The sequence below is a fragment of the Molossus molossus genome, unplaced genomic scaffold, assembly GCF_014108415.1.
Source record: "Molossus molossus isolate mMolMol1 unplaced genomic scaffold, mMolMol1.p scaffold_m16_p_4, whole genome shotgun sequence".
In the NCBI taxonomy this organism is placed as follows: Eukaryota; Metazoa; Chordata; class Mammalia; order Chiroptera; family Molossidae; genus Molossus; species Molossus molossus.
Genome location: NW_023425377.1, coordinates 66,616,667 through 66,635,415, shown reverse-complemented (window position 1 = coordinate 66,635,415; position 18,749 = coordinate 66,616,667). Strand labels below are relative to the sequence as shown.

Genomic DNA, 18,749 nt, shown 5'->3' with positions numbered 1-18,749 from the left:
CTGAGCTGAGCCCAAGCCACCCACCCAACACACCAGCCTGTCCAGAAAGGCACCCTGAAGCCACAGGAGTGTTCCATGGCCTGAGTAAAAGTTTGGTGATGGGCAAAGGTCCAAGGAGTGGTCTTAACACACGGGGATGACGAGGTTGGCCAGACAGTAGTCTGGAGAGGCATGAGTGGGGGCTATGGGCCTAGAGCTAGCTGAACAGAGTCACCTGCCCAATAGGTGGAGATAGATGCACCATTCAGGGTCAAATGTGATCATTAGACAGGGCTGGGACAACAGGGCCAGACTAGGGGACAGTGCCATGCATAAGAGTGGGTTAAATCAATGTAGGAAGCTTCCTCAGGTGTTGACCTGGAATCTTCTCCTGAGTTTGGGGAGGGCCTGGTGCCAGAGAACAATGCCACTGTTAAGGAAAGTGTGCCTGCCTGCAAATGCAGAGCACAGACCATATCCTAGAAAGAGCCACAGAGTGGCACCTGGTGAAGAGGGCTCTGGGTGGGTATTGGAGGGGGGCTCTACATCCACCCATTATTGTTACCATTTGAGCCGCCTCCAAGATGTAGGTTAAGATGATCATTAATGCCAAGCACATCTTCTGGTGCTCAGCCATCTCTTTCCTCTTTTTTTTTTTTTTTAAATCCTCACTCGAGTATATTCTTCCATTATCTTCAGATGGAGTGGGAGAGGGAAGAGAGAGGGAGAGAAAGAGTGGGAGAGAGTGAGAGAGAGAGAAAGGGAAACATCGATGTGAGAGAGACACATCGATTGGTTGCCTCCCGCATGACCCCAACCAGGGCCAGGGACTGAGCCACAATTGAGGTATGCGCCCTTGACTAGAATGGAACCCACAACTCTTTGGTCTGTGGGCCAATCCTCCAACCGCTGAGCCAAACCAGCTAGGACTCTTTTCTTGGGGATGTCTAGTCCCTGGTTTGCCTGATTATAAACCTTACTTTTTTACCTTGGCCTGGGAACTGGGGTCGAGCTGCCTGACCAACAAACAACAGGCAGAATGAATCCCATATGTGCATGGGGCCAGCCTGGGCTGCATCTTTCCGGCCCCCATCTTCCTCCTTCCCAGGGCCCTGCTGGAGGCACAAGGGTCTTACTTCCATCTGGGAGAGAATGTACTATTGGGCCAGGCTGCTGAGAACCTGTTTTCCTGGCTAAGCCAGGATCAGAGGGACATTCAGAGAACCAGGCCACCTTCTACCAGTCTGCCTACCCAGGCGCTGGGAAGCCTAGTGGTGCAGCAGGGTCAAGAGGAACCCAGAGGACTGACCCTGTGTCTGCCAGGACTTGCCCTCTAGCCAGACAAAGGGGCTGTAGCAGCTTTTCCAGAGGGCAGTTGAACAACTCCTTAAAAAGCCTACAGGAAAAACCATTTCCCATCCCAGTAATGCCCCCTGTTTGAACCCTGACCGAGGAAATGATCCCAGAGCTGCAGTAGGCGACAAGCCTGGGACTGTCTATATGGCGCAGGGATGGGGTCTGTGATTATGCTGCTACATACTGATCAAGTTCACAGCCACACAGGGCACTAAGCCCAGGTGCCTGGGGCTATGAACTCAGTCAGGGTGGCTCAGGCTCTGCCACCAGCCTGGCTAATCCACATGCCTCCCCAGGGTTTCTGGGCCCCACACAGGTTTTCCTACTCAGTACATGGCCCAGGCGGGCCTTGTACCCCTCATCCTGCTGCTTAGTCCATACATCTCTCAACATCCAGCTTCCCCAGTGACTGTGTGACCTTGATCTTTGACCTTGTTCCACTGTTCTATAAACCTCTCAAACCCTTTTCTCCACAGGCTGCACAAGGCCCATGATAGTCCAGGTGCTGCCCTTCTCCCACCAGGCCATTCCCATGGCTTTCCCTGAACCCAGTAGGCCCCTGAACCCCCTGTGTCTGTACCTGGAACTTGTTCCTATCCCCGTGCACTGCCCCTCCTGTGAGCCTCAGCTTGGTCGGACCTGTCATGGCCCCCTTGGCACTATGTGGAGCTGGTGCTCTGGCTCCTGGCCGTACCCTCCTGCAGAGTCCCTGCCCAAGGCCTGCCTCTCAGCACCTACCCGGGGTGACTGGTGGGGCTCCAAGGGAGCCAGGCACTAGGTCTGGTGGCATGGCCCGGTGCCTGTCCCCAGCTGCCCTCTCCTTGTCCTTGTGCTTCTTAGACTTCTTCTTGGACTTGCCACGAGATGAGCTGCCATGGGGCCTGCTGGGCTGGGCATAGTCCTTCAGCAGGGGCAGGCTGATGCAGGCAGCAGGGGCTGGGGTAGCCACTTCCCCATGATCACAGTCCCGGCCACTGTGGCCCAGGTCATTGCTGACATCAGCCAGAGGGTCGTGTGCCCTCGGAGGATCCAGCCGTGGGGGTAGGTGGACATCTGTGCCAGCCAGCGGGCCCAGGGTGGGCAGCAGGGCCTCCCGGCCATGCGGCACATTTAGCTTCCCATTGGCAGCAGGCTGAGCTCTCTGGGTGAAATGTGATATCCGTGGTTTCTTGTTGGCCAGGGGATCAATGAAATCAGGAGGCTGAGGCCGTTTCTGGGAGGGTAGAGAGACCATTTTAGAAAGGAGTCTGTGTCTGGAGTGGCTGGCATTCCCTGGGGAGTGGCTTGGTAGCAACGGGAGAGACTTGGCAGCAACAGGCCAACCTAGGCTAAGCGTGCACCAGTGCCCACTTGGCAAGGCCTACTCTGGCCACACAGGGACACCCAGACACCAACCAAGCCCTTGGTGCCCACCCCAAGGACTTTTTGCAGAGGAAGGAAGGGCAGCTAAGTCATCGGCGGACTGGCCCAACAATTATAAGGAATGGTCTAAAATGTCGCTGCACTCAGCCTCTAACCTCAGATGACAGGAAAGGTGATAAGCCAAGTCTGAGGGACACAGGGCAGCCCCACTGGCCGAGACCCATCACCCCAAACCCCTGACTACTTCAAGCTTACAGCAGCCCAGTGACATGGTCCAGGTCTCATCTCCATTTCACAGATGATTAGACTGAGGCATGGAGGCAAGGCCAGACCATAGGAGGGGAGTCAGCACTGGACCTGGTGGCCCTGACCTAGGGAAACGGCTAAAGAGAGAAAGACTGCAGATAGCAGGTCTAAGACGAGGGGATAGTAGTGGGGTGTGGGTGAAATGAGGCCCCACAGCTATGGTGTGCATGGACCTGGCCTTTCCATGTGGGTTGGGTGCTCCAGGCTAGAGGAAGAGGGTGAGATGAGGGGAAGAGGGAAGAGGAGATAGGTGAGGAGGAGGGAAGGAGAGAGGAGAGGGACCTGGATGTGGGACTCACAAGTTAGAGCACAAAGGTGGGTGGGGATAGTTTTTACCAAAAAGCTCAAGCAATGATGAGGGGGTTAGGCCAAAGAACCCCAGCCAGAGCCCGATGAGCCCACCCCCTGCCCCACTGCCCTTCCTGACTACTAAAATGTCAGTAGCCACTGCTCACAGGGACCCACTAGGTGCCATTCTGTCCTGCAGCCAGCACACTAGATTTTATGGAATCCCTATGACAGCCCTGAGAGGCAACAGAACACGAGGTTCAGGGCAGTCCAGTGCTTGTCCTCCCTTGGCCACACTACTGGAAGATGTCCAAAAGCACACCCAGGTCCTGGGCCCAGGCCTCCAGCCTGAGGAAGCCAGACAGCTGCTCATTCATTGAAGAAAATATCCCAGCCCTGAGCCAAGGGCCCCACAGGCTCCCCAAACACCAAGGTTGAGTCAAGCCCACTGGCTCTGGGTGAAACCCACTCTCCTCTTCCACAAGCATCAGCACCTCTACGCTGTCATACCCATACCCACTGCTCCTACCTGTGGGGGTGAGACTGAGCTCCCATGCTCTCTTGGAGGGCTGGTGGCAGCAGGGTCTCCAGAGAGGCCACCTGCAGTCTGCGGCTGGCACAGCTTTCTGCAAAGGAGAAGTAGGGTGGGTGGGGGCTTGTAGCAGTACCCTACCGGGCATATCTAGACCCACCTGTCTCTGCACTGACACCACACTTTGTGGAGTGATATGAGGAAGGGCTGCTGTCCTGAACCAGAGGAGGCTGAGCATGGTAGGTACATCAGGGCCTGATGAAATACACCCTGTCCTAGTTTTTTATCCACAGCTGCCCAGTGACTGCCCCACTAGGTGTCCTGTGCCTAAAGAAGCAGTAGCTGATCACCCACTCATCTAAACTCATTACCATGGAGACCAGGGAACCATGTAAAATTGACCAAACACTGAAGGTTTGTACTGTTTACCCATAGGCCTGGGACACTGGGGTGCTGGCCCCTCAGCTGTTAATCCTAATAATGACATTCATTGCAGAAACTTTAGATAATGCAGAAGAGAACTGAGATGCCCTGTCTGTGATAGGAAAACCTCTGGATTCAGGCCACAGCACCTCCTCACAGATGATAGGGGTGGCCACTGGCCACCTGGACCTGAGAAAAACAATGAAGCCAGAGATAAAAGAAAAGACAGCGAACCCAACCGGTGTGGCTCAGTGGTTAAGCGTTGACCCATGCACCAAGAGGTAGCCAGTTTGATTCCCAGTCAGGGCACATGCCCAGGTTGTGGGCCAAATGCCCAGTGGGACACATGCAGGAGGCAGCCAACTGATGTTCTCTCCCATCAATGTTTCTCTCTTTCTCTCTCTCTCTCTCTTCCTTCCTCTCTCTCTAAAATCAACAAAGAAAAAAAAAGGAAGAGTCAGACACCCTAATGCTTGTGTGTGGTGCTGAGGGCCCTCCTCACCCTGCAGGGAGGCTGAGAGGTCCAGGGACTCAAGAGCCACATTGGTGCTACTCCAACCAGCAACAAGCAAGTCTGACTCCCTGACCAATGGCCATCCACCAAACCACTGCTGCTGTCCCCTACATGTGACCCAAAATGCAAGGAGAGCCACAGGAAAGGTGCCCAAAACATGCAGGTGCTCACTAGGCAATACAGCCCCCATGGCTAAGGGGGCAGACTTGCTGTCCAGGCACAGGGAAGCCACCAGAGCTATGGTTAAAGACTGAAAACCAAGGACAGGCATTTCTGTTCACTCTTTCTCAAGCTCCCCACTAAAAGGCATGAAGAGGAAAGAGAACAAGAGAACAACATATAACACTAGAGTAGAAATACAAGCATTAACTGTCCTATAGGATCTAAGAAAACGGAGTCCCAGGCCACAGAATCCTGAGGCCTAGCGGTTGGAGCCTCAGGGACCTCAGAGGAGAAGCTCCTGCCAGGCTGTTCCTGAGAAGCCCTGCTCTGGAACATGGTCTGCTACAGAGCCCACAGCATGTCCAGGACAGAAGGAGCTCAGGCCTTCTCCAGGTGCTAGGAGCTCAGGCCTTCTCCAAGTGCTCGGGCCACACCTGGATGACAAGAGAAACAGACATGTGGGCAGGAAGAACAGACATGTAGACAGGAGGAGCAGACATGTGGCCTTGGGAGAAGAGGAAACAAGAGGGGCCCTCCATAGGAGTCAGAAAGGCCCAAAGGAAAATCCTGAGGAGGGTGGGGCTTCTAAGCAACAAATGTCAGGCTCTAAAATGGAGACAAAAATGCATTTGAAAAGAGAGAGAGACTGTAAGGGGATTAAAACTTTAACTCAACAACAAAAACACCAGTCTTAATATCTTCAGAAAGACAAATGACTTGGATAAACATCTCTCCAAAGAAGATACACAAATGGTCAATAAACACATGTGAAGGTACTCAACATCATTCTTCACCAGGGAAATGCAAATCAAAACCACAATGAGATACTACTTCATACCCACTAGGATAGCTAGACTAAAAAAAAGAAAGAAAGAAGAAAAAGTAAGTGTTGGTGAGGATGTAAAGAAATTAAAATTTTTGTGCACTGCTGGTGGGATGTAAAAAATGCAGTTACTGAGAAAGAGCTTAATGTTTTTCTTTTTTTTTTTTCAAATACCTTTTTATTGATTTTTTTAGAGAGAGGAGATGGGAGAGAGAGAAAGAAACATCGATGTGAGAATTACATCAACTGGCTGCCTCCTGCACACTCCCCACTTGGGATCGAGCCTGCAAACCAGGCATGTGCCCTGACCAGGAATCAAACCGGACCTCTTAGTCCATGGGATGACCCTCAATCCACTGAGCCACACCAGCCAGGTGAGTTTAGTGGTTTTTCAAAAGGTTAATCCCAGAATTATCATATGGCTCAGCAATTCCACTCCTTGGTATGTGTCTAAGAGAACTGAAAATCCACATCCACACAAATCCTTAAACACAAATGTTCATGGTAGCACAATCACACTAAGAACAATCCAGGTGCCCATCAACAGTTGAATAAATAAACAAAATGTGGTCCATCTACATAATAGAATATTATTTGGCCATAAAAAAGAATGAAGCAGCCCTGGCTGGTTTGGTTCAATGGTTAGAGTGTCAGCCTGTGGTCCAGAGAGACCCAGGTTTGGTTCTCGCTAGGGGCATGTACTTTGGTTGCAGTTTGTCCCTGGCCCTGATTGGGTCATGTGGGTGGCAGCCACTCGATGTGTCCCTTTCACGTCAATGTTTCTCTCTCTCTCTCTCTCTCTTCCTCTCTCTCCCTCCTACTCTGTCTGAACAAAAAGTGGAAAAATGTCCTCGGGTGAGGATAGAAAAAAAAAAAAAAGAATGAAGCACTTACTTACGCTACAACCTAGATGAAACTTCAAAACATTGCAATGAGTAAAAGAAGCCAGACACAAAAGGCCACACGGTGTATGATCCCATTTACATGAAATGTCTAGAACAAACAAATCCATAGAGACAGAAAAAGAACTGCCAGGGGTTGGGGGAGTGACCGCTAATGAGGAGAGTCTCCTTTGGGGTGAAAATGTTCTGGAATTAGAGGTGATGGCTGCACAACACTGTGAATGTGCTAAATATCAATAAGTTGTACACTTTAAATAAATAGGTGACTTTGTGTTAAATGAACTGTATCCCAATAAAGTTATTTATAAAAAATATTCTTAGAGTAGATGACATCACTCCCATGGATAAGAACAAGATGCTACAAAAAGACAACAGGAAGAACTCTTGGAGACTAGGAATGATGGCCAAAAAGACAGTTTGGGAGAAACAAAAAAAAAAACTCCTAAAAGAAAAAAGAGAGAGAAAAGATAACAAGGAAGACAATGGGAAGAGTCTATGAGCATAGTGCCCCAGTGGCAGAATTAGAGGAAGCAGGAGGAAGGACATTTGAAACCTTTTCATAACCACACACAAGTGGGAAAGACAGGATTTTTCAGACTACAAGGGCCATGGTGCCCCGTCCCCACCCCATATCATCTGTGAACTGTCCATGTGGATGTGCACAGGGCTGGGTAGGGAACCTCTGAGGACTACTTCAAAACACACACACACACCCCTTACACATATACTTGTATGCAAACATACACATGGGCTACTAACTCTCAGCCATACCCCTTCCTGGGAACTCAGTGAGAACAAGACCCTGGGATCTGGGAACTCAGACACCTGGTAAGAGGCTCTGAAGGAAGGACAGAGAGGAACAGCCTCACTGTGCCCCTCACTACCTCAAAGCACTTGGGTGGAGGTAATCAGCCATTTTAACACTGGACCTTTGACCAAAAATTGTGTGATGAATGAAAACACCTGCAGGAGGGGACAGGGCCAACCTGACATGTTTAGCTGGGGCAACAGAAGACCACCAGAGAGGGAATATTGGGGGATGGAAGTATCTCTTCTACAGAGACAGTCTCCTCTCAGCTTCCTAGCACCTAGAAACCTTGGACAGCCAGAACAGGGGCCTCAGCCTGGTGGCTTGGGGATGAGTGCCCTGCAGGGCTCAAGAGGAACTTGGAGTTCACCTAGAGTGGCCCCAACTCAGCTTTGCTTTCTAGATGCAATTATTGCTTTAAATAGCCAAACTTAAAAGAGGAAAAAATCCTGGCTGGTTTGGCTCAGTGGTTGGAGCATCGGCCTGCGGACCAAAGAGGTGTGGGTTCGATTTCAGGCAAGGGCAAGTCCCTGGCCCTGGTCAGGGTTGTGCGGGAGGTAACCAATCAATGTGTCTCTCACACCAATGTTTCTCTCTCCCTCTCCCAATCTATCTGAAAATCGATGGAAAAAAATCCTCAAGTGAGGATTAAAATAATAATAAAATAACATAAAAACATATTCTTGTGTGAGAATTTTAAAAAAAGGAAAAAAACCTTCATAAAGATTTCCAAGTCTCTGAGAAGTCACTTAAGGACTAACTTGTGATCAGCCAGCTCCTAGGCTAGGATCAATCGAGAAGGAATCAGTGGCTAGCTGACCAGGCCATTTACCCACTCCTTCCAGAGCCTCCTAGGCCACTTCTGACCTCTGGTCCTAATTAACCCTCAATGGGATGCATTTAACCTGCTTAGTCATGTCTATGGGGAGCTCTGTTTTACTTTGTCTGCTTCACATTCTTAAATGGTTCTAAGAAGGAAGCAGCCTCCTAAGTAATAGCCCTTGGAGACTTACAAGTTCATGGGAAGGGGTGGGCTGAGGCCACACAGCAAGAGCTTGCCTTTTCCCCAGTAGGAGGTCAAGGTGGGCTGCCTAGTCATGGGGAAGCCAGCCAGAGAATCCCCAGGGACCCTTCCACCTAGTTCTTGGCCCTGAAGCCTATGGGACTAGGCAAGACCACCCCAGCATCCTGGGGATAAGATCTGCCCTGGACCCAGAACAGGTGGCCTTACCTGACAAGCATTCGCTTTAGCAGCTGCTGGTCGCTCTCTGAGTAGCCAGGCCAGTCCTTCTGCACATCCTTGTACACACAGTCCTTCAGTGTGCACGTGCCATCCTTGGCATTCAGATTGGCCACCTGCAACACAGAGCCAGTGTAACTTTGTGGGAAGCTTGGAGGGTAGAAGGCCTGGAGGAAGACAGGCAGACCTAGAAGGGAAGAGGACAGCATCCTCGGCACCTGGTCCAGATACACACATCTTTAACAGCTGCTATGGTCCAGACTGCTCTAAAAAGGGGGTCTACCATCTATGAATCCCGTCACCAGCCTCATCCCCTGCTATGGACTGAACATGTATCCCTGCAAAATTCATGTTATGGTATGTGATAGTATTTGGAGATGAGGCCTTTAGGATGTGTTTAGATCATTAGAGTGAAGCCCTCATGATTGGGATTAGTCTCCTTATAAAAGAGGCTAGAGAGCTCCCTTGCCCCTTCTGCCATGTAAGGACACAGTGTGAAGATGTTTATGAACCAGGAAGGGGTCCTTCACCAGCCACCCAATCTGTCAGCACCTTGATCTTAAATGCCTAGTCTCCAGAGCTGTGAGAGATGTCTGTTTCTAATTTATTTTTTAAAAATTATTTTTTCTTGAGATAGAATCTGGATATTTTATTTCTGGTTTTATTATTTTTTTAAATCCTCACCTGAGGGTATTTCCCACTGATTTTCAGAGGAAGTGGGAAGGAGGGAGTAGGAGAGAGAAACATCAATGTGAGAGAGACACATTGCTTGGTTGCCTCCCACATGATCCCAACCAGGGCCGGGGATCAAATCACAACCAAGATATGTGCCCTTGCCCTGGCCAGTCTGGCTCAGCGGTTGGTGCGTGGGCCTGTGGACCAGAGAGTCCCAGGTTCGGTTCCTGCTAGGGGCACATACCAAAAGAAAAGAAAAGAAAAAAAAAAAAAGATATGTGCCCTTGACTGGAACCAAACCCACGATTCTTTGGTCCATGGGCTAACGCTCTAACCGCTGAGCCAAATCGGCCAGGGCTGGTTTTATTTTTAAACTTATCTTTATTGTTGACAGTACTATAGATGTCCCCTTTCCCCCCACCATTGATCCCCCTCCTCCCTACTCGCGCCCCACCTCCTTCCTTCCCTTTGAGGTTCCTCAACCTAACAATTAATTTGTACTTCTTAATCCCTTCATTTTTTGCCCCCCACCCCAATCTGGCAACCAATAAAAACTTGTTTCCATGAATCTGTTTCTGTTCTGCTTGTTCATTTTGTTTGTAGATTCAATTGTTGATAGGTATGTATTTATTACTATTTTATTGTTCATATTTTTGATCTTCAAGAAGACCCTTCAACATTGCATATAATACTGGTTTGGTGGTGGTGAACTCCTTTAGCTTTTTCTTGTCTGGGAAACTCTTTATATGCCTCTTGATTCTAAATGACAGATTTACAGGATATAGTAATCTTGCCTGTAGGTCCTTACTTTTCATCATTTTGAATTTTTTGTTTTGTCTTTTTGGTACATGCCCCTAGCAGGAACTGAACCCGGGACTCTCTGGTCCGCAGGCTGACACTCCAACCACTGAGCCAAACCGGCCAGGGCCATTTTGAATATTTCTTGCCACTACCTTCTGGCCTGCAGTTTCTTTCGAGAATTTGGCTGACAGTCTTATGGGAGCGCCCTTGTAGGTAACTGTTTTTCTCTTTCTGCTCTTCAGGGTCTGTCTTTAACCTTTTGCATTTTGATTATGATATGTTTTGGTGTGGACCTATTTGGGTTCATCTTGTTTGAGACTGCACTTCCTGGATTTGTATGTCTGTTTCCTTCACCAAGTTAAGGAAGTTTTCTGTCATTATTTTTTCAAATAGGGTTTCAATTTCTTGCTCTCTTCTTCTGGCACCTCTATGATGCGACTGTTGGTTTGCTTGAAGTTGTCCCAGAGGCTCCTTACACTATCCTCATTTTTTAAATTATTTTTTGCTGTTTTGATTGAGTGCTTTTTGCTTCCTTATATTCCAAACTGATGGTTTGCTTCTCAGCTTCACTTACTCTACTATTGATTCCCTGTAAATTATTTTTTGTTTAGTACACCCTTTATTTCTGACAGGTCCTTTTTTATGCTCTTGAGGTCCTCACTAAGTTCCTTGAGCATCCTTATAACCAGTATTTTGAATTCTACCTCTGTTAGAGTTCAATTCTGCTTATCTCTGTTTCATTTAGTTCTTTTCCTGGAGTTTTGTTCTGTTCTTTTATTTGGAACATGTGTCTTTGTCTTCTCATTTTGGCTGCCTCCCCGTGTTTATTTCTGTATACTAAGTAGAACTGCTGTCTGCTAGGCTTCATAGGTGTCCTGTAGGGTTCAGTGGCACAGCCTTCATGATCATCCCAGCTGGGCCCTTGAGGTGCACCCCTTGTGTGGACTGGACTGTACACTCTTCTGTTGTAATTGAGTCTGGATTGCTGTTGGCACGTCAGTGGAAGGGATTTACTCAGGTTGATCAGCTGTAAGGACTGGCTGTGCCCACTAACCACTGACCACCTCGGAGGAGCAGCTGTGCAGGGGCCCACCACATAAAGCAAGACTTACTTCAGCAGGTTCTGGTACCCACTGAGTCCATTCCTTGAATGTCTCTTGTGGAGATGGCTGAGCGGTGGTACTGACATGGTCTGAAGTCCACTGGGTGTACTGGCTCTGGGACAAGGTCAGCCACTGTCTGTGTTCTACTTGGGGCCAGCAGGCATAATGCTACAATGCGATCTACATATGGCTGCTTCTTGTGCTGTGCTTGGAGGTGCCCACACAAAGCCAAGCTGTGAACCAAGCCTCGCTGCTTCTAGTGCCAGGCAGGCCTGCGGCCATTTAACAAGAGGTGTAGGGCTCCTTGAGGCCAGATGCTGCTTGTTTGAGAGAATTTATGAGCCACCCATTCCATGAGACTGTTTCAGTAGACTAAATAGATGAAGACACCCCTCTAGGATTTACAGCTCCCAGGGCAGAGTAGCTGGAGCCTGGGTGCCGGGTGAGAGGTGCCTCTAGGGGCCAGACTGAACCCATCTTCCATTCACCAGCCATCTCTACTCCCATTGGTTAACAAAGACTGAATTGGTCTCCAAGATGGTTTTCAAAGATGGGTTTAAAGCATCTGCCTTAAGGGTGCTTGAAGTTTTGAAGGCCGCTGCCCTGAAACTACCACTTCTGTGACGGTCTCGCTGGGTGCACTGGGTGCCCTGGTCTCCTGGACATGCATGTGTAGCTGTGTGTTGCTATTTCTCCCTATTGCTAGGTTCTAAGAGGACTCCATGTCACAATGATGTCCACAAGTAGAATTTTTTTTTTTTTATCCTCACCCGAGGACATTTTTCCATTTTTTGTTCAGATAGAGCAGGAGGGAGAGAGAGGAAGAGAGAGAGAGAGAGAAACATCGATGTGAAGGGACACGTCGAGTGGCTGCCACCCGCACAACCAACCAGGGCCGGGGACAAACTGCAACCGAGGTATGTGCCCTTAGCGGGAACCGAACCCGGGTCTCTCTGTACCACAGGCCGATGCTCCAACCGCTGAGCCAAACCGGCCAGGGCAGAATTTTTTTTTTTTTTTTTTTTTTAAAAGACAATCATCAGGTGCCAACATCAAGATTACTCAGATGTTGGAATTATCTGGTAAGAATTTTTAAAAAATCCTCACCCAAGAATATGTTTTATCAATTATTTAGAGGATAAGGAAGGAAAGAGGGAGAAGGGGGGGAGGAACAGAGAACAGTAATGTGCGACAGAAACATTGATTGCCTCACAAATGCACCCCAACAGGAATCAAACCTGCAACCCAGGAATGTGCTCTGACCAGGAATTGAACCCCGTAACTTTTTGGTGTATGAAACAATGCTTCAACCAACTGAGCCACACCGACCAGGGCCACAAGGAACATTTTGAACAGTTGGGTAATATTCCACTGAATGGCTACATTGTATTTACTTAAACATTTTTCTTCTGTTGGATGCTGATGTGTTTCCAGTTTCTCTGTAGCATAAACAGACATCACCATGTGTAGGCTTTTCCATACAGGCAAGTTTTCTTTAGCTAGCTTCAGAAGTGGATAATGGGTCAAAAGCTCTTAATGTTTTCTATGGCCTTTGATATTTTACTCAAATGCTCTCCAGAAGAGCATCCCACCCGTCAACACTCCCACCACCCATGATGATGAACCTATAGATTTCTTTGAAGCCTAGTCAGCCCTGGAGGCAGATGACTTAAATATCTGCTTTAAATGTTTCCACAAAAGGAAGAGAGAAGGCTTCTTTGAGGAGCACAATTTTGTCAGTGCTGCTCATCAGATACCTGCTCATGTGGGGAGGTTGATGAGCCTAGGCGAGTTGTAGCCCACAGGGTTCCTGGAGACTTTCCCCTTCCCCAAGTTGACAGGGCCCTGCTGCCCCCCACAATCACTGGGGAGAACTATCTGGGTAGTGAACACTGAAGCACAAAACAGATGGGGCCATTCAGGAGAAATCTAAGTGAACACATGCTGCAAATGCTGGCTGGGCTGCCTCCAGGAGGTTGCCAACCCAAGCTGAGTGGAGAAGCCATAGCCCCTCACAGTGCCTAGTTCCAAAAGGACCCGGAGCAACAAGAGCATCTGGGGGTAAAAAACAGAGCAGGTGCTCCAGGCAGGTCCATCTCAACACCCCCAGACCCATCTCCAGAAAATGGAGACTGGCGTCCTGCTGCGTCTGAGGGTAAACCTCAGGTGTAACTGTGTGCTCAGTCAGCTAAGTTTCACACTTCGCGTCTGAGGGGCTCGTGTTTCTTCTTCATTCCAGGCACAAACAGGGCAAGAGGGGAGGATAGGAGCAAGGGCATTCCTAAGAACACCACACCAGAGGCTGAGGGCTCAGTCAGACAGAAGTGAGGGCTGTAGGCACATCCAGGGGCGGGTGTGCCTCCCCTCCGCCTGTGTCTTCAGTCCTAACTCACATCTGACAACTCCATCAAACTCCCCTCAGTCTTACCTTGGTCTCCCCACGCTACAGAAAAAGGTTTTGGTGGCAACCAGCCCAGGGGAAGGGCCTTACATATGTTTCCCTTAAATTTGCAAGGACAAGGCTGACTTGTTGACTTTCCAAAGAACTGAGCCCGCTGGGAAGGTTGTTCCTGGTTCTGCAGCTTTGGCAAGCCCCAGAGCCAACTCCTGAACTCTCAGGGAGAAAAATCACTGCTCGGTCCTCGCCAGCACAACCTATGAGCAGGGGATGGTGCCTCAGGGGGCCAAATCTGCACAGAGGTACCTGCCCAGTGAATGGACATGGGAGGTCCCAGCGTACTAGTGATATAAGATGTCCGCAATTACCAAGGCCCCTGGAACACAGGAGATGTCCTCCTAGGCAAAGGGTGGGGAAGCACCTGCCCATGAGCCCCCAGAGATAATGGGTGGGCCTGGGCCCCAGCCCAGAGCTACGACTATGCATAAAATGAAGCTCCATCTTTTCCATGGGAGAAGACTGTAGAGGCCTTTTTTCCCCACCCCTGCCCTTTTCCAAGAATTTGCTAGTGGGGGACTGATAAGGGTAATGAGGGACCCCAGCCAGAACATGAGTGTCAACATCCTCCTACCAAATGTGCTACGTGGTTCACAAGAGCCTTGAGTTGCACTGAGGAAGGGGAAAATGAACACCTAGAGGCCCGCTGAAGAACTTGGCAAACACAAAAATTCATCCTCAGATACAGCTACCATCTTGGCATGGGCTTTCTGCCACAGGAGGTGCTGGCCAAGTCCCCAGAGAGTTGGAGGCAGAAAGTTGGAAGGACAGAGGAGCTGGTAGAGGATAACCAGAGAGGTTTGACCACACCTCCTCCCCAGGATGCTGGCATCACTGTCCTCACAGCAACACAGTGAAACAGCATCCACATGGCCTAGCTGATGTGGTGAAGCCAGAACAAGCCACTTACTTCCTAGGGCCCCTCCAGCTATCTCCTGGAGTCCTGGGAACCAGGGCAGGACCTCGAGAAGGTGGCTGGGCTCACCTCACTTGTTCCAAAGTCCAGGCTGTTTCTTAGTATCAGGCTCCACCTGCCAGCACCTTGTTTCCACCAGGTAAGCCTTAGGTTCCACAAGAGGTGCTACAGTCATGCCCGAGCCATGGATGGAAACTAGAAGGTCCAAAAGTGAAGCCTCCTGCTGGGAGTCACAGCTGGTGAGTGGCTCTCACTAGCTAACGAATGTGCATCTCCTGGTTTCACTCAATTCTAAAAGCTTGTTTAACTGAAGTCTTAGATCTCCTGTGCAGTGCCCACTGCCTACGTGTTAGCAGATGTCAAGGAACATGGTGTTGTTGCGGCTTTAAGCTGACCCTTAAGACACAAGACAGTAAATGCCCACTCCCAGGCCACTGTATGTCCAGACCAACTGCAGAGGCTTCTCACAGGCTAGCTGGACCCCACCCGACCCGAGCCAGCCCTGGGTAAGCATGCACCTGCTGGAGGAGGCTGTCCAATGTGTCCTTGTCTGCCTGCGCCAGGCCATCCTTCTGTAGCCGCAGCAGCAGTTCAGCCTTCCGGTAGGGCCTCAGTGCCAGAAGATGCAGCACCCGGTCACGGAAAGGCCTCTGAGATATCCCACCGCCCCCGCTAACACCACTCTTCTTGATGGCACTTGCCAGGTTGATGGGGGTTGCCCGCTTCCGGGAAGGCACGGTATCCGTTGCCCCTGGGGCTGGTTTCCGAAACTGAACCTTCTTGCCTGCAATGAGAACCATGGTGATAAGTTAAGAATTAAAGGGGTTGAGAGGGTGGCCATGGTGTCGCACTGCCTGGGGCTGATGCCAAGTTCCTGAGTGTGGAAAGCAATGGCCAACAGTACCTGCCAAGCCAGCATGTCCAGCCCAGCCCACTTGCTGGGGATCCAGAGTGGCTGAGAGCGCCACCTGCTGACCACATACAGCTTACTGGACACTGGCAAGCTCAGAAACGGAATCCGCAGGAAGTACAGTCAAACCTCGATCTTGAACATCTCCTATCTCAAACAATTCCGTTCTCGACCAAGTTGTTCACAAAAAAAATGTCTTGGTTGTCAAACCAAACTTCAGTTTTTGACCTGACAACCCTTTCATGCTGATACCTCCACATCACAAAAAAGCATCTCTCAGGCAACAAAGGAAAGAATACTGTTGTTGCTGCGAAATTGAGGATTAGTACAATTTTAAAACATAAAGAGTGCTATTGTTGCTAAGGGTGAAGAAAAAATGACCACAGGCAATTGAAGAGGTACAAAAACTGTTGTTGATTTGGATAAAAGAAAAGCAGTTACCCAGTGACGGCATTTCAGAGGCAGTGACATGTGAAAAAGTAAAGATGCTGCATGCTAACCTGAAAGACAGCCCTGGAACGAGTGCTGACAGTGATTCACTTAAGACTAGTAGGGGGTGGTTTGATAAATTTAAGAAAAGAAGTTTTTATTTATAGATTAAACAGTGTATTAGACATGGACTATATATAAGAAATGTTAAAAGGGGAATCATTTGTGGGTCTGAGATTAATTCCATTTACATTATTTCTAATGGGAAAAATGATTTGGTTTTCAAACAAATCGCTTCTAAATAGCCTTTTGGATCAAATTAAGTTAGAGAACAGAGGTTCACTGTATAAGCTTGTTTAGGGCCATAACGAACTTCATCATGGGTAATCTAAATCCTGGGGACTAAAAATGCCAAACACCACAGGGAGAAGGGACTGGTCTATGAGTTCTTTTGTGTGTGTGTGTGTGTGGTGGTGGTGGTGGTGGTGGTGGGGTTCCCTGACCTGCCAAGGCAAGAGAACCTAGAGACTACACTTCATAGCCCTGTGCTGGTCCCATGGGATCTGCCAGTTTCTTTTATGGAAAAGAAGGGAATAAAGATGTCAAGGCACCCTGGGCAGTTGCTTTGTTTTGTTTTGTTTTTTATCCTCACCCGAGGACATTTTTCCAATTTTTGTACAGATAGAGTGAGAGGGAGGGAGAGAGAGAGAGAGAGAGAGAGAGAGAGAGAGAGAAACATCGACATGAAAGGGACACATCGAGTGGCTGCCACCCGCACGACCAACCAGGGCTGGGGACAAACTGCAACCGAAGTACGTGCCCTTAGCGGGAAGGAACCAAACCCGGGTCTCTCCGGACCGCAGGCCAACGCTGTAACCGCTGAGCCAAACCGGCCAGGGCTGGGCAGTTGCTTTGTGGAGAACCAAGGGTGCTAACAGCTCCCTAGCTGCAGCTCCAAGTGCTTGCTTCTCAGGCAGACAAGGCTGAGGGCAAGCAGGTCGCTCCCCACCCTCCTGGTACCGACTATGGGGTCCAGCATGGCTGCCCCTCCATTGAACCAGTGAACACCACTTTTTTTTTTTTTTTTTATCCTCACCCGAGGATATTTTTCCATTTTTTGTACAGATAGAGTGGGAGGGAGAGAGAGGAAGGGAGAGAGAGAGAGAGAGAGAAACATCGATGTGAAAGGGACACGTCGAGTGGCTGCCACCCGCACGACCAACCAGGGCCGGGGACAAACTGCAACCGAAGTACGTGCCCTTAGCGGGAACCGAACCCGGGTCTCTCCGGACCGCAGGCCGATGCTCTAACCGCTGAGCCAAACTGGCCAGGGCGTGAACACCACTCTTGAGGGAGGAATTCGTTAATTCTGTCTTGGATACTGCACCGCCCCTGACACCAAGGGAATGTGGATAGCTGAGTGAGGTCAGTTGCAGGCCTCAAATGCTTGGGCCAAAAAACTCTTCCTGGTGACTTCCTTTTGTTCTTATCCCTCAAATCTGATTTGTGAGATTAACAAAGGAACAAGTGCTTTGTGAATCCTCAGGGCCTAAATGTCCCTAGAGGATCCAGCTGACATGGGTGGGAAGAGACCAGATACAGCCAGACTGTACCCCTGTGTGTCTTAGGAGGCCAGATGAGTGTTTCCATCAGAACGTAAACTGTTGCAAAATCCCTCACTGTGTACAAAATGGTCCAATAAGACAAATCTTGACCAAGTTTTTGACCAAAGGACCCAGAAATTTACTAAGCTGTGTTTGCATTTTGAGGAGAAAGAGGGTGACTTTTTAAAATTCTGGCCCCAACATGGGGTGGCCATATCCACTGGAGCTTAGTACTGACCAGCAGGATAAACTCCTGTACCAAAGAAATACTCTGGTATTTCATTCAGAGCCAACTCCACTGCCAAGAAAAGGAAACAAGGCTTTCTTTGGGGGTATTTGAAACCTTCCTGTCATTTCTTTAAAAAATAAAAACCATGTTTATGACACAATGATTCAGTCACTCTACAGCATGTAAAAATAAAAATTAATGGTATATAAATGTAAAAAAAATAAATAAATAAATAAAAAATATAAAATAAAATAAAAAATAAAAACCATAAAGCCATCGAAGTCCTCATTTGTTGTAAGTTGGTGAATGCCTTTCCTGCCTAATGTCCCTCTTTTCCTGGCAATACATTCTGATGACTCAACTCCATCTGGGTCTAGGAGGTGAGAAGGCTGCAGCAGGATAATGTGCTTTCTGAATAAACTATACTTTTCATCCCATTTTTAATGTCATTGGTGTCTCAATTTCACCAAAATTATTTCTGAGCAGATGCTGAGCTGCTAGAGACTTTGGGGCCCTCGCCGTCCCCAACACAGTAGCAGGTCAGTGTGTGGTGCATCTGGTTGTCTGCATCATGCCAGCCATCTCAGCCTCAGTGAGGAATTAGCTGGGCAGGCGAGAACAGGGGGTGGTGGTTAGAGGAAATATGGCAACCCTGTCTTAATGGAGTGCATTTGTGTCCCTGATCAGAAAAGGTCGCTGAGGCTGTGGCCTGGGAGAGAGGCCGAAGATTCAAATTCCTCCAGTTCCTGGGCCCTGACTCCACCTGGGAGGTTGGAGGCAGCAGATGGCATAGCCTCCAGCTGACTGGGCAAGACCACCTTCCTGACCTGACATACGAACATGGTTGGTCGTGTTCAGGGGCTGGACCACAACTCTGTCACCCATCACCCCTGCTCCTGGCCTAGACAGGCCCTGAATGCCTCCTGCTCCCC

At 49.2% G+C, this 18,749-nt stretch overlaps 1 protein-coding gene across 6 annotated transcripts in view; it reads right to left on the bottom strand.

Annotated features, from left to right (window-relative positions):
- ELL (elongation factor for RNA polymerase II) overlaps positions 1-18,749 on the bottom strand; it is a 73,272-nt gene that overhangs the window by 8,311 nt on the left and 46,212 nt on the right. For all 6 annotated transcript variants that reach the window (XM_036240028.1, XM_036240027.1, XM_036240025.1 and 3 more), the window contains exons 5-8: positions 15,164-15,429; positions 8,687-8,811; positions 3,821-3,917; positions 2,074-2,548 (exon numbers count right to left, since the gene is read on the bottom strand). In XM_036240028.1, coding sequence (XP_036095921.1) covers positions 2,074-2,548; positions 3,821-3,917; positions 8,687-8,811; positions 15,164-15,429 — 963 coding nt within the window. The remainder of the gene's footprint in view (positions 1-2,073; positions 2,549-3,820; positions 3,918-8,686; positions 8,812-15,163; positions 15,430-18,749) is intronic.